This window comes from Varroa destructor, unplaced genomic scaffold, assembly GCF_002443255.2.
Source record: "Varroa destructor unplaced genomic scaffold, Vdes_3.0 BEIS01000002.1, whole genome shotgun sequence".
In the NCBI taxonomy this organism is placed as follows: domain Eukaryota; kingdom Metazoa; phylum Arthropoda; class Arachnida; order Mesostigmata; family Varroidae; genus Varroa; species Varroa destructor.
Window position 1 is genome coordinate 3,906,157 of NW_019211455.1, and position 22,080 is coordinate 3,928,236.

The following is a 22,080-nucleotide window of genomic DNA, read 5'->3' on the forward strand; positions in this document are numbered from 1 at the left end:
GAGCCCTTCACATCCTTAATTCAATACTTAATTCACAACGAGTAATTTTGCCGTATGCATTAGCGACGTTCTAGAGTTCTAGCAGCTCTCACCACGAAACGCCATGCCCACGGCATGCAGAGAGGCCGCGCACTCGTCTCAGAGCGCCGTCTGGTGGTTGAGGCCAAAAACTGCATGTCACCCTAGAACAGTAGAGGCCACCAGTCAAAACAGGAAAGCTGCGCCAGTTGTTCGTTAACCACAAACCGAATAGTACAACAACATCCAGTGGTAGCCAATCGTAGAAAACTGCGAAGGGTAACATTTTCGCGCCATTGACACTCTCACTGAAACGTATTCACTTACGCGCGGAGGAAGAAGTCCGTCGTTTTGTCTACCGTTGTACCTGCGTACTGTGGACTTCTCGCAGCAATCCGCGCCCTAGCACTTCAGCGTTCGGTAAAAGTGGAGGGGAGTTGTCACAGCACACCAGAAGCTCAGCCATTGACTGGAAGCCAAGCCTAGTTGATTCTAGCCGACGAGCTAGCCTCTCCGTGAGAACAACGTTAGCTTATACCACCGACATTTGCCTATAAGCCTTTCTTGGTCAGCGACGCTTCTTGGTAGGATTATTTACAGGCGTAACCGTCTGAGGTCAGTGACGACATCTCTACGTAGACATTAACTCAGGCGATCCATTCGAATAATAATAGCAACAGTAGTATTGGCAATAATAGTAGTTTCTTCTTTATGCCGACAGTACGGAACTAAGTAGGTTAGCGCTGAAGACTCGGTGCTAATGGAAAATTTACAACGGATTAAAAGGAAACATCAGTTTTAACAGTGGGATGGTGAATATCATCAAAAAAACAAACAGAATTTACAACGAGACACGTAAAATAAAGCCATCCTTACCGGATTATGTCATCTGTCAGTCTTGACTCTTGTTGGTGAGTACAATCGAAAGTAAGTTAGTGAAATGTAAGTTAGTGTACAACGTAATGGTAATTTGCATCACTTGTCAACTTATCACAACCGACTCATGGTATTGACGTCCTTGAAGTCCGTACGAGAGATAGAGGTGCCTGAAAACAAAAACAGCGTCCAGTAGAAATATCTAGCTAAAGAGAGGCGGAAAGATCGAGTGCACCAGGATAACTGTTGACGCGGCTCGCCAGCGCCACTTGTTTTCGATGAGTTCTGTGCTATTAGTGATAAAACACGTGAATAAGAAACTACATAGTCTCTAGTTATTAACGTTATTGTTTTCAAGCATAGAAATGCATACAGACAGGAGACAGTAATGTTCTCTGAAAGGCGGTTAATGATACGAACGAGATCTGTCTCATTCAATTGACAATCGCTACTCGCTAGAAGAGGTCGACATTATAGAACAGCATAGGACTATGTAAAGGAAAGTATGCAAGAGATTCTAATTAATATTACAAGGTCACCAGATTTTCAAAGAGAACTTTATTATTTTGATAAAACTGCCTTCTATTTTCATAATAAATCATTTATCGTCAATAGGGTAAACTTCAGCTGACATGATTTTCGAGATGCTTTGTTTGTTTGCGCGTTTGTTGAAATTAGATTGCTGCTATCAAATAATAGTTTTTCAATACAACCAGATATTAAAATTACGCTGCGGTTGTATGATGCCATAGAAATCAGGCAACAGGACTCGATAGGTCTACTTGGTTTATAAGGTTCGATATTAATGGGCTTTCGGTTGGTAACCGAAAGTGATACATTACCTTTAAATTACAGGTGGTGTAAAACGTTTTTACGCCATTGCTTTCCTGATAATTCGTCAAACGGATCAGAAAAATAGTGATATCGAACGTTGCCTACATTAGACTACTAAATTTTTTTTGCCTCTGCATAATTCGAACCCAATGTTTGCAACTACGAGATTTTTATCTGCGTTTTGATATATTTGATCGATTTAGTTTATTATATGATTAAGTTAATATTTGTTTCAACTGTGTCTTTGCGCTAAACAACCTAGATGCCGTCTATGCCTTTTGAGAAGATGGGAGATAAAGTAGTTCCCAAGATTGATGTCCTGCTGGAGAGGGACGGATACTTGAGGATGCACGAAAAAGAAATCCAACGCAGGTGAGATAGTATATAAATTCAGGAATTTTTATAATTGAGTCTAGAAGCTATTATCTAAAGAAGTATTTACCGATAAGTTGTACCAGGCGAAAATAACACCTCGAAAACAATATCCTCTCGACGATTTGCCTCAGGTATAAATGTTTCTTGGAAAAAAAGCAGTGGATTGATCAGGAAGGCGGTTATAGGAGATTTTGCTCGTCTTATAAGGAGTATGGCTTTCACATTGAGTCGGATGGCTCCCTGCGTGGTAACGAATGGGCGCCATGCGCTAAGACCTTATATCTCAAGGGTGAATTCAACAATTGGAACCAGACTTCACACCCATTCGAGAGTGCAGGTTTTGGTATGTTTTCTATCTTGTATCGACGTAAACCATTTCCAATTATGAAATATAACATAGTTGATATTCATACTATGAAACACAGACATCTGGAAACGGTCTATGGACGGATATCTAGGTCATTACTAGAAACCATGCTAAACTGAATAATTCACGTCAAGGACATTAAGAAATGTGGTTTACTCAGTTTGGTAGCAAACGCCCATTCATTGAGACATGACTTGCAGTAGAGAACACTCTCAAGGAACTTGTTTTTCTACCACGAATCATTGTTTCCTGTTTTGAGTTAAGCGTGAGCCGCGTCAGGCAGTGTCTGCACAACAAGTATCCCACGTAAAACTGATAGATATTTGTATGCATGTATTTTGTTTTGGGTCCGTCCTATAGGGAAATGGAAAATCCACGTCAAGTCTAAGGATGGCAGGCCCGTTGTGAAGCATCTTGACAAGCTAAAAATAGTCGTCCGCACGTTTGAGGATGAATTAACCGATCGCAATTCACCATGGGCAACTTATGTTCTTCAAGATGAAGGTAGCCATGCTTATCATCATCGGATCTACAATCCGGACAAAAAGTGCGTTTAATTAACGCGTTATTGCTGCGTCGTTGCACGAACAATTTTTATCTGAATACTTTTGGCGCGTTTCTGACACATTACAACGCTTGATATAGTATGCCATTGGCGTTTGATCTCATTCGTACTAAGAGGATAACGTATCATTTCCGAACCCAGATAAATTTAGGTTTGATTTCATAAAGTACATGAACATTACAATAACTCGCTTTATATTAGCTCACTTAGCCCACCTGAAGTTTAAGCGGCACCCGTTTCTGTATTTTGTCGTCTCTTAATGCACTAAAATAATAAACTATGACCTAAAGGGACTCCTACAGTCAACGTCAAATTAACAGCTGAGCGTAATTTCCCTAGGTACGAATTTAAGCATCCGCGACCCCCTGCCGGTAGCTCAGCCCTACGAATCTATGAAGCGCACATCGGAGTTGCTTCGCCTGAATATAAGGTGTGCATATTTAAATAGAGTTAGGGTAAACCATGGTTAGCTTCCATGTCTCTCTCTGATTCTCTTATATTACCCAATTCAATTGAATGCTCGATTGTTTTTGCGTGTTCTTCATACCACGCATGGAGTGAATTCTGAAATCGCATAGAGCACACATCGGCATAGAGTATAAATTAACTCTTCGTTTTCTAGACCTTCTCAAATCTAAACTTAGGTTTATCATTCTTAAAGTTAACATTGTTGCTTGTATCTATTCCAGCCGGCTACAACATGTGGCACTTAAGCTAAACAGAGCAAAAATTCTACTTGAACGTGTGGATGTTTAACTATTTATATTATCTTGCCCTAGGTGGCTTCGTACAACGAATTTCGCCTCAATACACTACCTCACATTGAGCGTCAGGGCTACAACACGATTCAGTTGATGGCTATTATGGAGCACGCATATTACGCTAGTTTCGGCTATCAGGTTAGTCTAATAATCACACAAGTATTAAGACGACTGCAGAAGTTAAGATTAAAAGAAGCAATGCGAATTTATTTAGCAAACAATTTAGTATAATAAGCCAGTACCTAGGGAAAGCTCATTCATTTATACTACAATGCAAACAATAATTACTAGGTGACAGCCTTCTTTGCTACCTCATCACGTTATGGTACCCCGTGTGAACTGAAAGAGCTTATTGACGAGGCCCACAAACGCGGAATAAAAGTTCTCCTAGATGTTGTGCATTCTCACGCGTCCAAGAACGTCATGGATGGACTTAACCAGTTCGATGGCACCGACGCATGCTATTTTCATGATGGCGGTATGTTTAATGAAAATGCTGATAGTGCTTCGTTAGAGAACACTGAATGCCTATTGAATTCGATTTTGCTATACGGTTGATTTTAGCGGGTAAGTTAGCAACTGGAAATCGCGCACTTTTTCAAATGTTTTGCGCATTTCGAAGACGATGCGTCCTGAAAGTTGAACGACAATGCATTTTAGTTTCTCGGAGTGGATTAGAAAGAAGTCATTCATTATGTACGGGGGCACGGATTGACATCCTTGAGAAAAGAGCCTTGTGACCATTGACGCTTGTGTCTATGTCTTTTCCCCATTATTTCAGGACGGGGTTTCCACGATCAGTGGAACAGTCGACTTTTCGACTACAATCAGCCCGAGGTAAGGCGTTATGAGAGAAACGTTCACCCCCCATCATGTCTAGGTATAGAATGGTCGTGACGGCAAATTTCAGTAAAATATTAAATGTTTGCACACTTTGACCGTTTTGAACGTGAATGCTTTTTCGCCTAGAAGGAAATGATTACCATGTAGCCTACGGCTATATCTGAATTCGAGAATGGAAGGTTGGAGGACTGACATACTGCTAAAAAAACAGGCAATCTTTTCGTACTTCGTATACTTCGATTTTGACCAACTTGAGGATGCGTAAATGCTGTCAGATAGTTCTGTTATGGCCATTGTAACCTGCCCTTGTAATTTCAGGTGCTACGATTCCTGCTCTCAAATCTTTACTACTATATAAACGAATTCCAATTTGACGGGTTTCGCTTTGATGGCGTTACGTCAATGTTGTATCATGACCACGGAATGGGAACTGGTTTTTCAGGTAAGTTAACAAATGCCTATCCGATGTACCCTTTGAAGAAATTTATTAGCGAAACACTCAATTATACGGGAATCTCACTTTCGATTGAGTAATATATATATATATATGCTTAGTCGACATTCATTTTGCAAATTTGTTCTCAGATATAACAACGTGAATTTCAATATATGCAAATAACAAGCACACAACAATCTTCGATAGTTGATTGTAAGAAACCTTAATTAAAAAAATGCCTATACACAGCCAGACACCTATTAACATGCAAAACTATTCTGTGTTGGTCTTATTATGGTGAACAAGTTTTGATGAGCTAAAATGGTAAAACAGTAGTTAATGTTTCCGTTGGCCTGTGCCCTGATTGCTATAGGAGACTACAACGAGTACTTCGGGATAAACACCGATACGGAATCGCTGACCTACCTTCAGCTGGCTAACGATATGATTCATCAACTTTTTCCGGATGCAATCACAATTGCGGAAGATGTTTCCGGGATGCCGGCTCTTTGTCGACCAGTCGCCGAAGGTGGGATCGGGTTCGATTACCGGTACGTCCTTTAGCGTCGACATCGACTGCCTCTGTTGATCGTACTAACAAGAATTATTCATGATAAAAAATAACCCTTATGTCGTTGAGCTACTATGCCGATGTCTTGTATCATAATCCGGTATCATTACCAGGAATTTTAGTATACAATTATTATTGGGGTTTCTCCTGCCGGCAAGTTGCGCACTACTGTCAGGCTAAGTGGCACTAGTAACAAAAACGTATGAAAAAGATAGCATTGACAGACAGTTAGTTCATATATATGTGATCTGACAAGTCAGCTCTGCAACGTTACAATGACAGGTTAGCAATGGCGATTCCCGACATGTGGATCAAAATTCTCAAGCACCAAAAGGACGAAGATTGGAATATGGGCGATATTGTCCATACGCTTACCAACCGGCGATGGTGTGAAAATACGATTGCCTATTGCGAGTCCCACGACCAGGTTAGAATCCGTTCGCGCAGATACGAGTCATGCGATTCATACGTTGCATGAATATTGTATCCTTGTTTTTGATTGCTCGAGATACAATTCGTGTTTCTACTGTTTGTTGCGAATTCCAAGCTAATTGCTAGAGCAAACATTTCAATATGAGATCTATCTGAATATAGTTAGATGGTCGATTCGGTCTGTTCTGATGTGTAAAAACAGACAAGTAGAAAGTTTATCATACTGCGCTTAGAGAGAGATAGATATCCATCGGAATAATATCCTCGAAATACGATCATGTTTTTATATAAGCGTATTGTTTGATTTTCAGGCCTTGGTTGGTGATAAAACGTTAGCGTTTTGGCTGATGGATAAAGAAATGTACACTAATATGAGTATTCTTACTCCACTCACACCAATTATCGATAGAGGTAAGTCATATTTGACATGCGCCAAACATTCATATGACAATCCTTTTGTAAGCTATAATAGCATACCAATATGCTACGCTGGAGCCAGTGGGTCGTATGCGGGGTTGCCGTTTACCTAAGTAAGAAGACAGCTCACTCAGCTTCAATATTAAATAATTTCGAAGACACTGCTGTGCCCTTTGTTATGTTTAGGTATTCAACTCCACAAATTGATCCGATTTATTACGCAATCACTTGGTGGCGAGGGGTGGCTAAACTTCATGGGCAATGAGTTCGGTCATCCGGAGTGGCTCGACTTTCCCCGTCAGGAAAACGGGTGGTCATACCATTACGCGCGAAGGCAGTTCAATCTCATCGAAGACAGGAACTTGAGGTGGGCTATTCAAATGTGAAGAATTATCGGCTCGCGATGCTGATATGATAATACCGAACACTCGAACTGTAACAGGTTTCTAATTTATGCAGGGAAAACATGCACGAAACTACAGTACCGAAGATACGAGCTATTGAAGCCATTGTAAAGTGCATAGACGCAACGATATTCAATACGTAAATCAACACTGTTGTTTTTCATTATAGCCCTTAATTCACACTTATTATTCGGAACACGACAAAATTGTCCAAACGGCGTCCAATGTAACAGATAATTCAAATTAGTCGCGTTTATTATATATATGACGGCGCAAAGACTATGAGATAGAAGATGAGTGTTTTCATTTCGCCTATGACTTGATGTGCAGATATCAGTTCTTGAACAATTGGGACCGGGCTCTCAACGAGTTGGACGATCGTTACAGTTTTATCAAAGCGCATCCTGGCTATGTTAGTTGTAAGCACGAAGGAGACAAGGTCTGTATAAACAATAGATTTCAGTAGCTCTAGTAATATATAATAATAATATAATATGTAATATATAATAAGAGTTTGAGGTGTTTTACTTTTATTGTCGCGTTATTTGCCGGATTCGAAAGCCACTTACAAGGGAACTAGAGTAACTGTGCGCTAAGTCCTTGCTTACAAAGTTGCTATGTTTGTTAAGTATGAGAGGATTTGGTTAGAATCGATCAATATAGGTTACACGAAGGTGTTGCGTTTGAGTGAATTAGGTGATCGCGTACGAACGTGCAGGCTTACTGTTCGTGGTTAACTTCCACCCAGGCCAGTCGTTTCCAGGATATCGCCTTGGAATCCAGGTTTTATCATAATTCACACATTAATAGTACTGATATAAATAACGCTTTTCTGTGTTTATATTTCTGATAAATGATTAATTGTGCACCCTAGTGTGATTGAATACAGACTATTTATATAAAGAGTGATCTTCGAATCGAAGATATACAGCGGGCTAACGGTATTTGACTGTTTCCTTTTTGTATTCTTTGGAGTACGGCTGTTTATTATAGGTGCGTAAATTACTTATCCTTAGGAAAAAACTTGTCATTAATCAGCTTATAGAAAACGTCGTAATTTTGGTAATCCGCCGAAGTTTGTGCTTGTATTATTTAATCATCGTTTTTTTACAGGAGCCGGGAATTTATCGCATCGTGTTATCCAGCGACGATACGGCCTTCCTGGGCCATGAACGTCTCGATAAAAATGTTTGTATCCAACCAGTTGGCTAGATGTAGCTCGACAGCTACGGAACTATTAAAATCTGACACACTGGAATTAACTCACTGGATACGTCGTCGGGTCATTAATGTGTCATAAGCTTTACTATCTACTGTTCGGTAATTTCCAGGCGGAGTATCATACGAAGCCTCACCCATGGGCTAATCGTGCAAACTCGATCGAAGTGTACATTCCGTCACGCTGTGCCCTCGTCTTCGCTAAAGCTTAATCCAGCAAGTGGATCTTCCTCGTCACTGAAAACTGCAAGCACGTGGTTTTCTTCTATTCCAAAGAGTACCAAGGACCAAATTGGGTAGATTTATTGAAATGCAGTCATCCCTACGCCAGTAATATTATTGTAATTGCCTTAAGTAAAACGATACATTCATGTAGCAATAAAAGTCCCTGGTGCAAACGATGACTGCTAACTTGTTTGAACTCCGAAAACAACATAGAGAATATCTTATACGACTACCTGCAGTTGCACCAAACGTGTGTGCAACAGCTATGAGGTGTTTTGCGGTCTATGCACAAACAAGTAAACACACGTCTGCGGTCCATGCAAATGAAAAATAGACAGTGCAATTTTGACCTAACCGAACATAAGATGCAACAAATATTTAGAGCGTAATAAAATTCTTTTGTTTTGTTGCGAGCATTTAATAAACGAAAAAAAAAGGAAAAATGGTTGTATTTTAACTCACGAAGTATTTTATTTAACGTGTCCGTGTTTATTCCAATGTTATGTATTCGCTAAAGGAACTTCTTCGACGCACTTGCGGGATTGATAGGCTTGTAAACAGGGTAAAAGGAAAGACGCATTCAGAGTACAATAGAGCGCCTAGCGCAATATGGCCTAGAGCGGCGTTTTTCTTTTTTATTTTCATTCTTAATATATTATTATTGGCATGATTTATTTCTATGTGAACAAATGCTCAGCATAACCCCTCTGATTATTAATATAATAAATAATAATATAATAATAATAATAGGAAGAATAGAACAGCTGAGACGAATGATATGAAATATAACCAGATGTAGGTTATAAATTCAGGTAATAACGAAGTGCTTCGACAAATGGTTCTCGGTCTATTTAAACAAACGCGAGGTAAAGTCACATAATCCCAAAAGGGGGTATCAGTGATGGTAGATGATTAAGCCTTGCTGTACGTAGCGTGTGGTGATGAAATTAACTGTGGTTGCTTCACGCCTTGGGTACGCACCGGTGCCAGGAAATCGGTAAGTAGCCGCCGTTATGGCTAGTGCATTTCAATGAAAATTGATGTGGTAGAATAACGGATCGGAACAATACGAGTTGTTGAAAACAAATGAGTTCAACACTTACGCCATTAAAAGATGCTAGCGCTTTTAACACGTAAGGCAAGCACTTGCAACGAAGTGATTTTGTCATTTTATTTATTATGCCGTGTTACTACGTGAATAGCATTCGTGAAAGACGGGAATCTGCCCAGTGAGTGGCATCTTGTAGCAAGTGTGGGGGGTGTACTGTAGCTATTTAAGAAGACATTTTCAAAGGCGTGGTATCGATCTTGGGTGCCTGATTTTGATATTCATTCATAACATGGTAAATAAATATTCTGACCTTCACCTTATCTGCCATAAAGCATATTTTTGTTATCGTAATATTAAGCTTGCCGTTTCTAAAGGCTAAAAGGTATGTATTGACATATCATACAGTTGTCCAAGGTATGCCAGTGTTTTGTTACGTAATAGCTAAAACTAACTAGCATAGGCTGAGTCTATTGCGTATTTTCCTTTTGGGAAATTTTAATACATGCATGAAGGAGAGGAACACTTCCGTGTTGACGTATTTGCAGTGTAAAAACTGTGTAAAAATATTGCGATGCAAACGTAAAAATAGAGACAATGTTATTTTCTAAATAATGTTTGTTTTTTTTTTACTGTATTGACCAAGGGGGACGGGAAGGGTAATCGTCAACGAAGAAAAACATTGATCATTCATGTAGACTTCTTTCTACGACATTCTACGATAAATTATTTACTTCTAGTGGTGTCGATCCTTATGCAGTACGAGTATATTTCTTAGGAGTGGATTATTTCTCGTGAAACTTAGGTGGTTACTGCAGACACGCTTACATGAATAGACTCCCTTTTACCCAGGCTTACACTCGAAACCATATACGGTGTGGTACAGGCCATATGACTGTTATACAGCTCCTAAGTCGTTCAGTACGTAATTCTTTCAGATATCTTCGTAGTTAGCTATGGATTTACACGATGTATAATCAAGAGTGCACTCAGCGCTTGCAACACAATCTTGTTGAGTATTGCATTGTGTTGACCGGCTAATTCAGCTCTGCGCAGTCAAGTTCAGCCACTGAGCTGAATAAATATCTGCAGTATATCGTCTGTCCCTAGGTCAAAAGATTACTGAACGTTTCTTGATGTAATACGTACCTTCCATGTCCAGGTTTCGTTTGTTGCAAATTCTCAAGTATATGCGGGAATGACTCAAATTGTTTCCCGTCATACCGTTCCATATTTTGGACCCCGTCTATCCGTCCGTTTTTCACTAGACTGTCGACGAGTGTTTCTACCCACCCCGCATACCCACATTTATTCATGACTGGCATAAGTAATAGAGCATGCTAATAAAGTTTTCCTGATCCAACTGTTTCACCTAATACGATTAGGTTCAGTAGTTTCTTTTGGAGTAATCACACAAAAAAGTTAAGTAGTTATGAGATTGCTCTTCTAATTTATGCATTCGCTCTTGTCCGTTAGTGACCAGAATGCCGTTTTTTTTTCGCAAAAAAACGGAGCATACGCCAATGTCTAAGAATGAGATTGGGAAATAAACGAGCCATGTCGTCTGCTTAAGACTGCGGCGCGGTGAATTGGTACGGACTGAAGAGCGAGACGTCAAAGAACGAGATGTCGTGCAAGTTATCGATTGCATGTTTTAACGACCAATTCAATGTACCTATTCGGAGGTCTACCTAAGGCATTAAATCGAACCGTTACTGTGTGGTTGTACAGGCGCCTCGAATATCGATACGGTCCGTCGTGGATTATTCTACGGTAATACTATGTCGATAATTTACGATATTTTTTATTAAAAGTAATATTTACTGGATAAACGGCGCACGCGACAGGTGAGCACGTTCTCAACATCAGTCAAAATGAACGTCAGTAACAGATACATATGAAACACAGATGCATACATGTATTCGTGTAAGTTCGTGCATTTCGGGTATCATTAGTGCACAAGGATATTTCCAGAACTCAGTAAGTGGAAATCGTATCGCTGGTGTACCGTTCAAAAGCGAGTTGAATAGTCTTCATAGCTTACAATGCAAGCAGTCGTAAGTATCTAATTGGTCTTTCAGTTGTGTTTAGGTCATAACCTTTGCCTAGGACATAATATTTATAGCATTGTGCAGTGTAGAGGCATATTAGATTTCCAACGATTTGGCTAAAGTTATCAACCGTCGTTAATCTCAGGGGCTCTTGGATCTCCACATAAATCCAACAAAAAATGATTAAGATTAAGGGAGGCTGGACTTTCTTCGTAAACTATTGTTTTTTTGCTTTCCGCGTTTCAAGCATACTCACATTGCGTCGTTTCACGGGACATCATCATCACCATATAGTTCCCATCCTGTTTTTATTGCTTTTATTGATCCATGCTGTGATTATCGTACCGTGTATTTCGGACAAAACATCTGTAAGCCGATCAATCGCCGAAGAAAAGCGGACTGGGAAGTACTCCAGCCAATTTCGGCACTTGAAGAAGCATTTTGGAAAACGAATGTATACACAAGTCGTCCATTTGTAATAAAAAAATCACTTGGCGTTTATTTGAAGATTTCCACAACATGAATCTTCCTCGTTTAGGACGAGGGATTATGTGGGTGGCTAAAGGACATACCCAGTTCATTCCAAATATTTTCGTTTCCAAGCCAACATTTTATTTTTTAACAAGACGCTTTTAAACATTTGTTTTAATAAACTAACACAGGAATAGATGAGGTGCAGTAATCTCTAAAGTTTTTATATGAGGTCAAAATCAAATGACATAACATGATGCTTGCACAAACATTAGTCCACGACTATTGATGATATATCACTTGAAACGAACTTCCCATTTTATAGCGACGACCGCAGCTGCAATTCAACGAATCACGATGGCCGATCATGTGCGAACATTATTGTTCGCTGTTTTGTCAAGGAACGGGGACCGGCCTCTGACGCTTGCACAGCTCGAGGCAGAGTACAAGGAGCTCGAGGGAAAGTTTATACCGGCGGAGGAACTGGGATATGCGAACGCTCTATCACTCTTGCAGAGCATGGATAACGTGCACGTGTTTCAAACAAACGGTCGGACTTTTGTTAAGGCTGAGGACTGCGCTGACACTCGACACGTCGTCCAGCTAATAAATGCCCAAAAGAAAAATCCCGTTAAACAGGTACAGCACTAGAAATTCTTGATAATATGTACGATGTGGGTAATAGTAGAGTAGCAAGGCATGCGATCATACAGTACGTGTTACTGAGCTGAGAAATGACAGAATCGTTGATAAATTCATAACACTGTGTTCAGCCATTTGCGAGAAATTAATAGAATTGAACAACACTGAATAGCTATAATCATTTGCTTGCCATGAACAACGTGTCGCGCAAAGCGTGAGAGTCGGCAAAAAAGAATGGACCTTTACCCTACTTTTTTGTTTTTTTCTGTAGTCACCTTGGACTATCCCGCGAAACGTGGAAGATAACATATTGACGATAATTGCGGTTAGCCCAAATGAATGCTTAATGCTTTCGCAGCTGATGAGCCAATACATTCACTTCTATCAGACCAAGCTACCGGCACCCCGTGGCCATCTACTCGCTTGGCTTGCTACCGCAACAAAATTCGTGGTGACGAATGATACTGGAAAAAGCCACGTCCTTCAGCCGATACCCGACGTCGACGTTAAACCGTTTCGATTTATGGGGCAGCGACTTCAGGCTCAGATGTCACGGATACAGCATCGGCCGCCTCCACAGTCGACAGTAGCCCCAAGAATTATGCCAGCACGTCTGCAACGAAAAAAGACAGACTGGCCAATCACTCCTCGATTACCCTCAGTCGATCAAAATACGACAGAACCTGAAAAAGAACTGACGATAGCGATCCAGAAGCCTATAGACAACAAAACCGTCACGCTAAGCCCGCCTGCGGCTAAAAAGGAAGTCGACAAAGAGCCAAAGACAACTGTACCCTCGTTTGATAAAGCGTTTTATACTGATGCAAGTACAGAAGATGGAAATTCCTGTCCTCCTTTGGCTCCCTCAGTCCAAAATGAGCCATCAGATCCCCCAACAAAACCACAACGTCCCTACATGGTACGTCCCGCGTGCTTCGAACATGCTAGGCTAGAAACAGAAGAGAACCGAGAGCAGCTTCATAATAGACAGCTGCCTAAAACGTCGCGACCAGAGAGCACATGCTTTTCTACGAACCCACTGGCATCAGTGCCATCATCGTGCAACATTACCGTGACCTTGCCCACTTCAACCCAGCCACTTAACGCTTCATGTGATTTTTCAAGACGAACTTCTAGTTTAGTTGCCAACACAGTTCGTCGTGAGGTAGTTCGCGCCGTTTCACTAAATGAAAGGTTGGGTCGTCTGAAACTCGATTCATCCGCAGAAGGTTCCATGGAGAGTAAAGGTGATTTAACAGATGAAGCAAGTGTTTCCATTGAGCAAACTCAAATGTGGCCTATCAATCCCCTGGATAGTGCTGAGACCTCTATTATCAAAGAATGGCAAAATCATTCTCAACCTCCCGCAGTTATATCTAGTAAACCAAGTGATAACGTTTTACCGAGCGTGCCGAATGATTTGGTTGCCTCCACATCAACAGGGACACAGCCCGATACGCTTCCGCAGTGGATTGTTGACTGGGCAATAAAGTCTAAAGTAGCCCTTAGTAGTACCCACCTAGCGCAGCAGATAAACCCAACCAGATGTTTGATAGGCACAACATCTGACCCAGACGGTGGCGCTGTAGTAGAACAGGTTGAGTCGGTGCTTTCTTCTACTCCAGCTTCTCTGATAAACCTAGTAACTTCGTTATCTTTATCTTCGACAAGTTCTACAGTTTCGAAACCTGCAAATGTGAGCAGTGATCCGCCGTCCCTAGTATTTAGAGTTGATTGCACAGAGCAGGTTGCTCATGAGGAAGATGCCCGACCCGTGAAACAGATGCTCAATGTCCCACTTGCACAAGTCGAAAAAGGGCAGCTAGAGCAGGTTGCTCATGAGGAAGATGCCCGACCCGTGAAACAGATGCTCGATGTCCCACTTGCACAAGTCGAAAAAGGGCAGCTAGTTTTGTCACATAGTAATAAGCCTGTGCAAGAAATATTAGGGCTTTCGCTTGAGAAATTCCTCAATCTAGTTTCTCTCTTGCGAGAAAATCCGCCAGTGCCCGAAACACTTATAGCCGACTTATACTGGGCAGCCTACAACGAGGAGCTCTTTAGTAAAGATAGTTGTGATGAACTTATTAAGTCTTTGATAGATCAGGGGGTTCTAGTTATTGAACTGGGTGCCACCGTAACTATAGCGGCACACATGCTACCCGCAGCAGGATACCTCATGAGAGTGAAATTGAAACAAGATGTACTTCTACACTTAGAGAAGGCGTATGGCAAAGTGGAAGGCTCAGACAGCTTTGGGTTTAAGCTAATACCAATAAGAAAGTGCGTTGATGTGTCAGCCTTAATACGTGTAAACGACGAAGTCTTGCAGGATCAACCCTACATCTGTATGTAATCCCTCGTACTCATAAGTTTTTGTATTTTGTGAACATGTATTAAATGTATTAAATCTTCTATGCTCACTATTGTGAAGCTTAGGCAACCGATCTGCTAGAGTCGGGATTTTTTTTAGGTGGCTCTTAAAACTTTATGCTTTGAATACATTGATGTAGGACTTTACTTTGTTTTTCTAAAATATTCATATCGGTGTGCCCGTGAGCATTGTTCAACTCTGCGCAGGCGTTTATCGAGATAATTTTTGAAAACAATTTAGCGTGTTCTACATTTGCTGCATTAGTGCCGTATGATCGTTGTTAGCATAAGAATAGCTTTTTCCTCTAGCGACTTCAGGCTTTTCATGCTTTATTACTATCCGGTGGAAACGTCCTCCACTTTGTAAAAACACATCGGGGAGGCATTTTCAGTCAGCTGAAATTGGTTGTCGTTTGTTAAAAGCTTAAGAGAATATTTAATTTAAGCTACTAAATTAATAAGCTACTAACAGCTGACACAAAACTCAAGAATAAAAATGCAGCTTCCAAATAAACAACACTAGAATATTTGTGAATTCCAGGTGTGAAACAGAACCAGCAAGACGTCGTTGTCGCTATACAACGCGTTAGTTCTCCTGCAGCAACTGGTTGCTTTTGGCAAGTACGCACCGAGGCTGGGGCTTACAAAATTGTGCATGAGAAGTTCTTGTTTAAGCTCGAGGGCAGTGGTATCGTGGCTCCTGCAGATCCACTGAACGCTTGGGCTGCTGGAAAAAGACCTGCAAATGGAGATACTGTTTCTGTGAAGGTAAAATCAAGTTTTCATCGAACTGCGTACGACGTGTTGTCGTGCTTCTACTAAATGTATTTGCTGTATGCACACATGACATTAACGTAATCTAATATTTTATGCAATTGAACTAATGATAGACGATATTTGCTCATTCCTACATAACAAAAATTCGTTGCATTACACGACACCGATGTATGGTCTACTTATAAAAAAAAATGCCAATCAGCATAGATATGTTCTACAGCTGCCAAGTGTAGCAGGGATTCATTATTCATCCATTAACTACATAAAGTTATGTAGTTAAACATGATATTGCACACCTTTGTAACCGCCATGCGCCGTGACCTCTTCATATGTCCATCAGATATTGAAGCGTACCGCTAACGGACTCGCGATTTGTTGTCTTGCCGGCGAACAATTGTACTCGGTATATGTGCTTCGCAATCCACCCTCAACATCGCTAATCCCGGTTAGTGTTTTGCGCTGGGGCGGCCAATCTTACCTGCTGGACTTCAGCGCGACTGCGCTTGGCGTTGAAACCCAAGGCAGAATTCCCCTTCGGTGTATGAAGTACGCCGACGTCCTCATCGAGTTTATCGGACGGCATGGCATCAGCCCTAATTCATACGTCGTGAGCGTACTTGATGTGATCGAAGTACTCGCACAGCGAGGAGTAGATGAGGGTCTCATTACAGATTTGATTCGCGTATAGGTAATGAATAGATTATTATCGCTAGTATCGTTGCGTGTTTCTAAAATGTAGCAAAGTTTAGGTAAAAATGAATTATTGAAAATCGCTAAGCCGTGTCCTTTGTTTACAGTAACTAATAGACGAATAAAATAAATGGTTCATATAGCTTTTGTTATACATCATAGATACATGTTACACATCACATGCAAGAAAAGCATGTACGTATTTGCGTTTAAATGATGATGGTGCAATTTATCTAACCATATAGAAACGTATTGTAGCGGTTATAAAAATAAAAAATTTGTGTAAATAAGCCATGATGATGATGATGATGTAATTTATCTAACCATATAGAAACGTGCTGTAGTGATTATAAAAATAAATGAATATTGTGTAATTTAAGCCATGATTATTAAAAATTTCTTCTCATTTATTAATAAATAACCAGGGTGACTGACATATATTCAAATTCCTAACCCGTGTGCATATCCAAAATTTATTTTATGATTACTGGCATTTTTCTTCGATCGAATTTTCATTATTATACATGGGTAGCTTCTATATTCCGTACCAAAACCTAGTGATACAATTCCTATAGTAACTGCTAATTCCTATTCATACTGTGTGTGTGTGTGTGTGTGTGTGGATCCTTGAAAGTGTTATTCTTTGCAGTTCAACCGCTTCCAGAAGATTTGCAAGCGGTTGAACTGACCGCTTTCGCAAAGGTAAGATGCCCTTTTTCACGTTCTACACATCATCTGGATTGGAGTATTGGTTTTGAAATAAGTTGTGATGATGGTATTCTCACTGATCACCGATGAGGCTCAAGCGCTTTTCCTCGTTGATTTGTGTGTACGACGGGTACTATATATAAAGTACCCTTAGCGGGCCAAGAGGTACTTCTCTTAACATTTAAACGGTCACGTTTGGTGATTTGGAGGACAGCGTAGTGAGGAATCATATCAACCGTGTTCTACTGCATTGGCGATCTGTACAATTTTGCCAACGTACGTATAGTATATTCCTGAATGTATCAAATTTTTAATGTTTTAGTCTACCAGTTAAAAGCTGCTCTTCCCATCACATACAGGCGCCACTTCTAAATAAATGTTTCTCGGATTAGAAACAATGCCAAAATTCGGGGTGCTTTAATAACAACATTAAAAAAGTGTTGCACCACTACTCCAACTTTATTATTCAATAAAGGTTTCATCTGCGTATTTGGATTTATTTTAATGATCTCCTAAGAAACACCAGCAAAATAGCCAAAAAAACAGAAACGCCTCGAAAGATAAGCATCGTAATTGCAAGCAAGAAATCACATGACTGAAAAGAACCTTGCATGCCAATATTACGTCGTCGCGACCGTCAGTTTGTTGAAACATGGGCGCTTATAGCACAGAGAATTACAGCTGTTAATTTTAAAACAGTGTAACTTACAGCCACATTTCCTACTACAAAATTTTCTTCCGGAATGTTTCCGAGAAACACAAGCAAAAGCTGCAGTAGACGAACAATGACATTTATGTAGGAGTAATGTGCTAAAAACCGAAAATAAAATGTACATATAGAAGGCTTCATATCATGTCAAGTAATAAAAAAAAAACTAAACTATCAATGCAATTTCTCCGCAATGACATTAGATATTTGCTGGTTTAGAAAACAAACGCTTTGATTTTATTCTCTGTAATGTATTAGAGTAAAATGACATTTCGCAGCTACCTTAAGCTTATCGCGAGCCTAACACAAGCTACATCGGCCATTTCCTCATTGATGCAAAACGCTAAACTGTAGGCTTTCGTAAAAATGATAAATTACGTTTACCGCCAAATGAGTGTATGTAGATCCATAGAATGACAACAGGCATGAATTTTAGCTGAGTTCGTAACGCAAATGATATAGCACCACTATAGTAATATCATCTTTCATGTTGCAACATACCACAAGCATATCCATTATTATTCTCTTTTTGAAGCTTGAACGAAAGTCGTCTTTTAACAAATATTTCATCTTCTCAGTCAGTTTTCTTCATCTTCTGTTGACCATGAGTCTTCATCATCCTCGTCTTCACTCTGTATTTCTTTCAAGTCTTCAAGAAGTTCTTCAATATGGTTCATCATACCCTCATCATCGCATCCATATGCGGAACCTACCTACATACGAACATAAATTTATGTGGGGGTAATTAAATAAGGTCGTTGTGATAGCTTAGTAGGTAAGGTATCTGCCTGCTAATCTTAGGGGCACGATGTGGTCTAGGTTTGAATTCGGGTACAGACAAGCTTTATCTCGCGCTGAGCGTCACTGGTCTAATGGAACGCCTAACGTCGATAACAAACGTAAAACTCGAAATATAGTGGTAGAGTAAGCAAGAAAATCATTCCATGCGTATCACTGGTTATCGATGTATAGTGATTCCTCAATTAAAACTAACGCAGCTTTTCATACTCCGCACCTCAAAACTGAATTGTAAGTTGGTCAATTCGTTTCGTCAAGCACAAATTATTTTCACCATATAAAATTGGAAATTGACGAGTAAAAGTAAGCAAAGCAAGAGTCTTTTTGTCAAAAATTAGATTTGCCCACTTACCAGTGAACTACTACACACTAGTTAGATGATTAGAGTCACACTAGTCATATTAAAATAAAATGCTTTTACCATGAAATACATTGTTGTATGGTTACTGAAATTTGTTGGTCATGACTTTTATCAGCAGTGAGGTACAACTTTTTAAACCGTAATTTATGGTGAATAATTAATAAGGTGATTTTTTCAACAAACCTTGCTGGCCTTCTTGAGATAGAATTTGGCGGTTGGAAGATAGTGATCCATTCTAAGGAAATTTGTCCATCCAAGCAGATACCACACATCGACGCAATTCTCGTCTTCCAACACGAGCCCATCAAGTATAGTGGTCGCTTCTGTAAACAGCTCCAAGTCTAGCAAAAGCTTTACAGCAGACAGACGAACGTTGAATGGCGGTACCTGCTTGAGCCAAGAAAGCCGAATTCATTTTATTAGGATGAGTAACTCAAAAAACGAACACTTATTTGTTTCTACTAGTTTACTTGAATTAGTGGATTTGTTATATTACGGCGCCACTACTTATCATCGCTTGCTGCAAAAAACGTATTCATCGGACGAAAACTGCTTAGTATGTTTGGAAGAAAAAAAATAACTTTGTTTCCACCAATGGCGAATTATGCAAACGCTAGATGTCCTCTTACTTATTACTTATGACAACAAATTTCGAAAATAAATGATATAAATAAAAGGGCAAACTCGCATCTATGGTGTGACCATGTACAACTCATCTAATAGCGACGGGCTCTCTCTTACCTCATCAGCGTCTTCAAGGCCGCCTTCTACGGACCTTTCGAAGGCAGGAAGCCACATGTCAAGAGATCGTTTTATCTCACGTGTAGCGTCTTCAAATTCTCCTTTAATCAAATGGTACGACGCCTTTGCCTGAACGGCCTCTGGATTTGACGGATCCAGTTCAAGTGCCTTTTCTATTGATGCAACAACTCTTTCCTCGGCGTTAGGCTCATCACATAAATCTGCCGGTACGATCAAATAGATTATGAAGAAGAAAAACATGCCAAATAACAGCCTGAACTAAAAAATATTATTAACAGCCCTTACAATTCATACCTTTCTCAATAATAAAGTGCGGGAGTGAAGTAATGAAATATACTCACCGCGTTTCTACATTTATTATACCTCTGTAATTTTGTATAATTTTAAAATTAACAAAAATTTTAGTTTTTACCAAAATGGAAACCAATATTCTAAGTGAATTTTCAGCTCATCGATGAATGCTTAATTCTTTACCTGTGGTAAATAATTCCGAAATGCAAACATACGCATTTGAAAGCTTTCTGCTCGTGAATTTCCTTGCATTGTTCGTGTTTTCGGAAGCCCCTCCTTCCATATCTTCATCCATGGCGACGGGTTCGCTGGCTAATTCACGTTCCAACAGTTCTAAAACAGATGTTCGTATAAACCATTATCAATTGTGCATGAATATACAATCAAAGAATCTTATATAACCTGTACAACGTACCGACTAAACTGTATACCACGTTCATCGTTGCTATGTTACTGAATTGATATTATAATTAGGAATACAAATCGATAACTGTGCAATAATCATAATAGTAGACAATCCACTCACCGACAGCTTTTTCTAGACAACAAAGGCTGTCTTTGCCTTCTTCAAGTTCTCCGAGGGTCAGCCATTTTTCTGGCTGAGAATCTGGCGCCAACTCACAGCTTTGTTTCAGATACTTAGCAAAAACCAAGTTCAATTTTAACACGTAATTTTAAGTCAGTTAACACGAGCATACTATAAATTATAAAAAAATTTGCAACCCTAGCACTAATAATTTTTCACTAGTATCTATAACGGCAATAAGGATTACTATAGGAAACGTGTTATATACATTACATGCAACAAAAGCAATCTATGAAGCCTAACAATGTTGATCTTCTGTTCACATTTGTTAGGATTGTAGAAATCCTTTAGACATCGTAGTACATCGGTTATGAAGCACATTAGCCTGCTGCAGTGGAGGAAGTGCATATACAGACTGTGTCTGATAAAACAAAAGACGATGCAAAATTCATTCCTTTTATGTTTGCGTTACGGAGTTCAAGTGAAAAATATGCGTAAGTAGTTCATAAGGAAAACTATGATCAGATCGCCAACATGATCCGGACGGCTCGGCTGAGAAATAGACACATACGACCTGGTACGAAGCCACTAACTAAAATTCGTCGGATCATGTTACCAGAGTAATTTAAAACATTCCGTCATGGTTAAAGGGTCCTCTAGAATCCTTTGATATTTGAAGCAAGCTTAATAAAACAACGTGTGGCATTCGTACAGTAAACTAAGTATCAACGATCTATTGCTATTTGTCTATCTACTTGATCTATTGCCAATGAATGCATAGACAGTTGTAATAAAGTATCAGTGATTATTAGATACCTGTTTAGCCTCTTGTGGTCGCGCCAACTCTAAAAGGCAACTGGCCGTACGGAACATGACATTCGGATTAGCTTTTTTTTTGAGGGATGCAATAAAATGTTTGTGGGCTGCGCTTAACTGACCTTGCTCAAAAAACTGCTTGCCGATTTCGTCTAACTCCTCTGCCGATTTTCCATAAACCTCAGATTCATGCCTCAATTCCACCTGTTTCCTTCTAGCTACTTTCTGAAACTTTCGTGCCTGTGTGGCTATACTTGTTCTCTCCATCGTCAGAAGTGCTTATGGAGAGCGAGGCCCAACTTCTAACCTTCTGTCACACCGGCAAGCCTGTATTTGTCAAGATAACACCACAGGACCACTTATTTAGTACTCTCGCAAACTTTTGCTCGAAAAATACAGACAGTTCGCTCGTTTTTACCAGCTCTAACGTTGCTGTTGTCGAAACAGCGATCCCTGAATAACACCAAAACATGATCACGTGGTCCTCGACAGAGGCAGCGAATGGCGCCGAATTTCAAATAATTGGATATTCTTATAAACTCTGCTGTCCAATTACTTGCTTGTATATCTAATCGTTCTGCTTTTGGGCGACGTGGTAAAAGCTAGACTTCCGTGCGCTGTCATATGATTTTGATGTCATCATGGCCAGCTAATGTTCGGCGAAGCGGCGCCCCCTGGTGGTCTGAGCAGGTACTTTTCGCAATGCGTTGTGTGA

The 22,080-nt window shown here is 40.0% G+C and overlaps 3 protein-coding genes across 15 annotated transcripts; 2 read left to right on the forward strand and 1 right to left on the reverse strand.

Moving 5' to 3' along the window:
* The first annotated feature begins 219 nt into the window (after window positions 1–219).
* AGBE (1,4-alpha-glucan-branching enzyme) lies at window positions 220–8,799 on the forward strand. 6 transcript variants are annotated; one of them, XM_022790970.2, is made up of 18 exons: window positions 224–633; window positions 740–929; window positions 1,991–2,100; window positions 2,235–2,446; window positions 2,831–3,017; window positions 3,375–3,465; window positions 3,815–3,934; window positions 4,088–4,274; window positions 4,578–4,633; window positions 4,958–5,081; window positions 5,449–5,626; window positions 5,929–6,073; window positions 6,390–6,489; window positions 6,682–6,862; window positions 7,230–7,338; window positions 7,596–7,682; window positions 8,013–8,087; window positions 8,231–8,799. In XM_022790970.2, the coding sequence occupies exons 3-18, from the start codon at window positions 1,991–1,993 to the stop codon at window positions 8,327–8,329; spliced, it is 2,061 nt and encodes a 686-aa protein (XP_022646705.1). In that variant the 5' UTR covers window positions 224–633; window positions 740–929; the 3' UTR covers window positions 8,330–8,799. The 6 variants fall into 6 exon arrangements, 4 of the variants coding, with proteins under 4 accessions (XP_086835570.1, XP_022646705.1, XP_022646704.1 ...); XR_015320512.1 differs by having other exon boundaries at window positions 220–929; window positions 7,529–7,682; window positions 8,231–8,296; XM_022790969.2 differs by having other exon boundaries at window positions 224–929.
* A 145-nt stretch (window positions 8,800–8,944) lies between these two features.
* Window positions 8,945–16,780, forward strand: LOC111244181 (uncharacterized). 5 transcript variants are annotated; one of them, XM_022790964.2, is made up of 5 exons: window positions 8,945–9,339; window positions 12,238–12,551; window positions 12,826–14,902; window positions 15,469–15,695; window positions 16,045–16,780. In XM_022790964.2, exons 2-5 carry the CDS (start codon window positions 12,270–12,272, stop codon window positions 16,390–16,392), a joined length of 2,934 nt encoding a protein of 977 aa, XP_022646699.1. In that variant the 5' UTR covers window positions 8,945–9,339; window positions 12,238–12,269; the 3' UTR covers window positions 16,393–16,780. The 5 variants fall into 5 exon arrangements, with proteins under 5 accessions (XP_022646699.1, XP_022646700.2, XP_086835568.1 ...); XM_022790965.2 differs by lacking the exon at window positions 8,945–9,339 and adding an exon at window positions 9,347–11,163 and having other exon boundaries at window positions 16,155–16,349; XM_086979442.1 differs by lacking the exon at window positions 8,945–9,339 and adding an exon at window positions 9,351–11,237.
* Window positions 16,781–17,537: 757 nt separating this feature from the next.
* On the reverse strand, window positions 17,538–21,958 carry LOC111244185 (uncharacterized). 4 transcript variants are annotated; one of them, XM_022790979.2, is made up of 6 exons: window positions 21,366–21,954; window positions 20,550–20,661; window positions 20,207–20,356; window positions 19,712–19,932; window positions 19,154–19,360; window positions 17,538–18,520 (listed from the first exon to the last, which is right to left on the reverse strand). In XM_022790979.2, exons 1-6 carry the CDS (start codon window positions 21,630–21,632, stop codon window positions 18,488–18,490), a joined length of 990 nt encoding a protein of 329 aa, XP_022646714.1. In that variant the 5' UTR covers window positions 21,633–21,954; the 3' UTR covers window positions 17,538–18,487. The 4 variants fall into 4 exon arrangements, with proteins under 4 accessions (XP_022646714.1, XP_022646712.1, XP_022646713.1 ...); XM_022790977.2 differs by having other exon boundaries at window positions 17,538–18,524; window positions 21,366–21,937; XM_022790978.2 differs by having other exon boundaries at window positions 17,538–18,524; window positions 19,154–19,357; window positions 21,366–21,911.
* Between the last annotated feature and the right edge of the window lie 122 nt (window positions 21,959–22,080).